General features: G+C 34.0%; 1 protein-coding gene across 2 annotated transcripts; it reads left to right on the top strand.

Annotated features, from left to right (window-relative positions):
- Positions 1-329: 329 nt before the first annotated feature.
- LOC121969834 (phosphatidylinositol/phosphatidylcholine transfer protein SFH2-like) lies at positions 330-5705 on the top strand. 2 transcript variants are annotated; one of them, XM_042520097.1, is made up of 11 exons: positions 330-513; positions 631-659; positions 2166-2237; positions 2313-2366; positions 2835-2912; positions 3908-3961; positions 4340-4399; positions 4484-4579; positions 4815-4916; positions 5012-5092; positions 5199-5705. In XM_042520097.1, the coding sequence occupies exons 1-11, from the start codon at positions 459-461 to the stop codon at positions 5517-5519; spliced, it is 1002 nt and encodes a 333-aa protein (XP_042376031.1). In that variant the 5' UTR covers positions 330-458; the 3' UTR covers positions 5520-5705. The 2 variants fall into 2 exon arrangements, with proteins under 2 accessions (XP_042376031.1, XP_042376030.1); XM_042520096.1 differs by having other exon boundaries at positions 331-513; positions 2154-2237.
- The last annotated feature ends 305 nt before the right edge of the window (positions 5706-6010 follow it).

Genomic DNA, 6010 nt, shown 5'->3' with positions numbered 1-6010 from the left:
CTCTCGAATATCTTTCGTAATTTATCTTTAAATTATATAAATACAGGTAAATATTTATAAGGGACTATCAAAAGAAGGAGTTTTTTCTATAATAAAAAATAATAATAATAATTTGAATTAGTCTCAATAGGTGACCAATTTAATTATATGAAAATTTTTCACTTGTCAATAAATAGGGAAATATATATGACCATTAGTCTAGAAGTCCATAAATCTAATATCTTTTAATTACGTCTCTTATTTATTGAAAAAATTTCTATAAATATATTATAATTGAGATCGAATTACAAATACTTAAATACCTTACCGCGACGCTACCCGAGAAGCGTGCGCTTTCCTATAAAAGGAAGAACAGGAAGAAGAGAGGACGACGCTCCTTTTTCAAGTCTCTCTTTTCTGCACCAAACTCATCGGCAAGCCCTAAATCCCATCACCCCCAGCTCCTTTTCCCAATTACGATGGCGGTCACTTCCCAGGAGGCCATCCATCAGCTGGCAACTCTCATGGAGCAAGGTCATTGCTTTTCCTAACGATTCTGTGCCGATGTCTTCTTAACTATCATAGTTTTGTTTCATAGAGTTTGATTTTTTATATGTTCTTTTGTTTTTTTTTCTGTTTGAATTGTTGCAGTGGATGAGCTGCTCAAGGTTACGTTTAAGGTATTAAGATTCTTCTAACTTTCGAAATCTGGTTTTTTTATTTCAAGGAAAAAAAAAGAATCCCTTTCGCGTCGTTGAATTTGATTCTTGGAACAGATATGGTACTTTTGTGGATCTTGATATCTTATACGAATGGTTTCTCGAAACATGGCCCTCTGAGCTAATCAGCCATGTGAAAGCGGCGTTGTTATTAAAAATGGAGTGTATGTTTTTTTTTTCCCTTCGGTTGTTTTTCTTTAGTGTAGTCTAGGATGAACATTCCGAGTGATGGCGCTTCATAATGACTGTAAATATTTTTAGGAGAATAATGATGCCAGTGGTAGGATCTGAACCAAGAAGCTTTTTTAGGCATTTGCATCTGACGAAAACTTAGATTGTAATTTGTATTATGTTTCTCCGAAAGCATCAAGTCTAGAGTCTGAAGATGCTGGAAAAGATGGCTGTTTGTCTTGGTCATGTCATGCACATGCTTTTAGTGTTTAAGTTCTTTAAGACCCTGGCCAGTTTCATCCTTTTGTTGGCATATAAACTTATTCCAAAGCCAAATTGACTTCTTCAACTATACAAGAACAATGTCAAGAACTCTTTATGACAAGAGTCATTAGTATAGAAAAGAACAAAATCTAATTGTCTTGTGTTTAATGATATAATGTATTAATTGTAAAAGGATGTGGAAGCATCAATCTAACTGTATAAGTAGGACCTTGTATGATGAAGAATAGCATGTAGTAAACATTTCTCTTTATATTTTTCTCCCATCCTCATACTTTGTTACAAAGTCTCTCCTACATTCTTGTTCCTCATTCTAGTTCCACCAAAATTCCAACACCTTTGCATATGAAGATCTTAACCTTATATGAAGATCTTAACCTTACATACTAGTCAAGGTTTTGATTCAAAACTTGCTCCTAAATAAGCATAACTTAGTTGATCATGAATTACCAATTGCAACTCATGTACTTCTTCATGATCTTATTACAACCTTTTATGTTGTTTTTGACACCATTCCGGTTAATATTTACAAAGAATTTATCTAGAATATTGTATTTTCGTCAATGGACTTGTTGAACAAAGATGCTTAATATTTCACTGAGTGTTATATTCTAGCTAGCATGAAATTATCTGTTAGATGTGTCAACTTAGTTTTTGCAATCATTTTATACACAATAATTAGCAGCAACACAAGCACTTAGCTTTCTACTTCATCATCATGTGTTTCGTCCTATTGGTGGATTAGACTTATTGGATTCAGTGTTCATGGAATGTGTTGCTTCACTCCTAAGACTTTTACATGTACCCATGCTGGTAGGGCGAATTAGTATTTGTATGTTTTTTTTTGTAGACTTGTTCATCACATCTTACTTGGTTCTTTTTATTGGATTAAAATGACTATTCAAATAAAAAAGAAGTGGAAATGCACTTCCACTAGGAGCATGAGATTCATGAATTTTTTACCAGGATGGTTGATTTATTGATGGAGAGTTTCATATGTAGAATATGCACCAGGGATACCCAATGGCGACACTCGTGCGCTTTCTTAAGGCTAGAGAATGGAGTGTTTCCAAAGCACATAAGATGGTTTGTCCATGTTTTCTTTTGCATTACTTTTTTTTTCTGTATGCAATAAAAATAATAACAATTCTCCTGTAACAGCTGATGGATTGCTTAAATTGGAGGATACAAAATCATATTGATGACATCTTGTGTGTGAGTCACTGTTTCTGAAATGGATATTTTAAATTTCATTTCTTTGTTAAGCTGTTTTTTTTGGCAAAACTATAACCAATTTGTAAGGCATTATAGAATGTATATACAAAGAAATATTCTTGACTATCTTTGGTATTTGCTTTTTCCTATTGTCGGTTACCATTTTCTTGTAAGTTGGACCGCAACCTTAAATGTCGAACGATCCACAATCAACTAGTTGGATAGAAACAAACTTTTCCTAGAATAAATTCAGAATTTGGTCGATCACAATATAATTTAGGATATTTCAAATACAATAATATGTCTATGTATGCACAATTTTAGAACACAAACTTATATAAGAGGACTTGAATGCCTAGTGCCCGTTCTTTGTATCACTAAGGTAGCATAAACATGTACTTATCACTTGATGCATAGCTTTACCAACACTAAGATGATTTGATCTAACTCAGGCTTTTCTGAGCACAGACGCCTATAATTCCAGCAGATTTGTACAGAGGGATTCGAGATTCACAGCTTGTAGGATTGTCAGGCTACACGAAAGAGGTATTGCCTAATTGAATCTAGAACAACCTTCCTATCCTGTTATAGCGCTGCAACACCACATGCTTTCGGTTAAACATCTTTAACTAATAGCTTCTTTATTTCTGCAAAAATAATACACTTTCTATGGCAAAAAATATCCCATTTTGTAATCAATAGTCATTTATCATAGCTTGTGGATCTTTTTTTTTTTTTTTTAATTTTATTTTTTATTGTCTTTGTTTAATTATCTTGTTATTCAGCACAATCATATTCCCAAACTTGGTGTGGATATTGTGCTCCAGCATATCATGAAGATGATTAAGGAAACTTGTAACATTAAAGAGCAGCTTAAAGTAGATGAAACATTATCTGTTTATGAAAAAGAAAAGCAGCAAAAAGTATATTCATGGTTTAGATTTTAAGAACTATGCCAAATTGAAACATATTTCTTAAGAACTCGCCTGTTTTTCTTTGTTGATTAATTTTTTCTGGAGATCTCTGGTCATTTGCATCCACATCCATCCCTTCTTGCTTTCTTATATTGAAATATATATTGTAGAACTTTTCACTAGCATGTCAAAAATATATTTACTGTTCTAGAAAAACTAACACATGACCTTTATGCATATGTTCTGACTTATATTGACAAATGGGGTTGTTTAAGTTCATTGATGACTTATAATGATTGAGTTATCAGCAAGCACTAGATCCCAGTTTCTTGGATTTGAATGCATGGATTTATCCAAGAGCCTTCTTTCTTGATTCTAATGGAATCTTTGTATATATTCTCACAGTTATCTTGCATAGCATAGATGAATTAGAACATCTTCCTACTTGAGCATAATTAAAAGCAATGCATTGAAATGTTCTCACCTGGTAAAAATTAGTTTGGTTTACTTGTTTGTAGGTGAGAAATGCCTGGAGGACATTATATTCGGCTCTATATCTCTCTTTTTATGTGATTTATATCAGAAAAATATAATTAAATAGCTTATTTCAAGTAACATCTACTACAGGGCCTTCCTGTTTTTGCACTTGGTGTTGGACTCAGCACATTTGACAAAGCATCGGTATGGTTGTCATGTTCCTGTATTCAATTAACGTTCTTATTAAACAAATAATTTGATGTCTCATTTCTTATGGTATGTCCTTGCCAATCTCTTGTGACCTTGGTATCTTTCTTTACTATTTATTGTCTCAGTATTTAGAAGGATAAATTCATTTAAGAAATGACAAGAAAAAGCTCACTTTAAATTATTTCTCAAGAACCAAATATTACACGAGCTACTTCTCTTTGATTAGACATCATGTTAGGATCCTAGCTTCATTTTGATGCCAACAAACAAACTGATTATATTTGATTAAATTTTGCACAAGAGGAATTTCAGAAAGTTGTTTGCTTATCATAGTCCTTTTGCATTATATCTAAGTCTACATCTTCATATCAGGTAAATTATTATGTGCAGTCACACATTCAAATTAATGAATACAGGGATCGGGTAATATTGGTAAGTAGCAGTTCTTAACAAATTACATGCTTCTTGCATGTACATCATTTTAATTTTCATTTTCATTTTGGGTTTCTCTGTTAGCCTGCGGCAACTAAAAAGTATGGCCGGCATATCGGAAAGTGTGTGAAAGTTCTAGATATGACTGGTCTGAGGCTTTCAGCACTAAGCCATCTCAAGGTACAATTCTTTAAATGATATTGACGTTCATTCCTGTTGAAGGATTAAAAATTTTGGTGCTTCACATCTTCAAGGCATTAAGTACAGATATGACCACAACTTTTCTCAGCAAACTAAATTCATATCTTGTTGCATTTAGATGTTGTTCCCATGTCCTACCGTGCTTTGTTAGAATTACATGTACATGTCTTTGCAATATTTCAATTTTCTCATTATAGCTTTGATCTTGGTTCAGATATTGACGATGATCTCTACTATCGATGACCTAAATTATCCAGAGAAGACACAAACTTACTATGTAGTTAATTCGCCATATGTATTCGCAGCTTGCTGGAAGGTGCATATATTTTTTAATTTTAGCAAATTTTTATTTTCTGAGTGATATCTGTCTAAGATGAGATGGTGCTTTCTTTTGATCCGATGCTTGCTTAGGTTGTGAAGCCTCTCCTGCAAGAACGAACCAGAAAAAAGGTACAAGTACTCCATGGTTGTGGCAAAGATGAGTTGTTGAAGGTGAGGGGTTTCAGTTGCTCTGTAACAAGAGAAAAATTCTGCAATTTATCGGATACTTGTTTACAAACTCCTCTGCGATATTCTCTGATTCACATCCTATCTGCAGATTATGGACTATGCTTCTCTTCCTCATTTCTGTAAAAGTGAAAGAAATGGCAGCTCCTCTCGAGTCTCTTCTGCTGGAGCTGGTGACTGCTACTCCTTGGACCATCCCTTCCACCAACAGCTATACAGCTACATCAAGAACAATGCACCGAGCCAGGGGTATGCCTTGCTACCAAAGCAAGGTTCCTTGCATGTAGATGTACCCACAGGAGACACAGAGGGAACAAAGATCACCGGGATGATACAGTCCAAGCTCCATTTGATTGGAGATGACAGCAAGCTTCCTTCCTCGTTGAGTGTTCTTCACGTCGATGTTGTGTAAAGATGCAACCGGTTGAAGAAGCTTTCTCAAGCAGCACAGAGATGTTCAGTGATTTTAACTAAGGTTATCTATATTAATTAACAAGTTCTTCAATCTCTTATCTTGTGGAAAAGGAACGTGAATGTACCAAACCATGTAGCTTTATGTTCTATTTAAGGAGGAATGCGAAGAAGCATCAGAGTACCAGTGTTTAGCATTTGATTCCTGAGTTGAGAATATTATTTATCTAGCTGATGAAGTTTTTCCTCCAATACGTGTCGGAAACACATGTTGAAAATTAAACTTGATTTTAGATGTTGATAAATTTTATGGAGATAGAATGGTGAGGTGGCAAGTCTTGACTAGAGATAGGATAGAGATAGAACTTGATGAATTGATAATAGTTCGTGGAGATAGAATTTTAAAAAAAATGGAAAATGTCATGATTATCTCATATTAATGCTTATCCAATAAGCCTATAAATATGTACTTTTCACTGAATGAAACAAGTT

The sequence above is a fragment of the Zingiber officinale genome, chromosome 4A (genome assembly GCF_018446385.1).
Source record: "Zingiber officinale cultivar Zhangliang chromosome 4A, Zo_v1.1, whole genome shotgun sequence".
Taxonomy (NCBI): domain Eukaryota; kingdom Viridiplantae; phylum Streptophyta; class Magnoliopsida; order Zingiberales; family Zingiberaceae; genus Zingiber; species Zingiber officinale.
The sequence above is the reverse complement of the archived record's forward strand: the minus strand, read 5'-3'. Positions and strand labels throughout refer to the sequence as shown.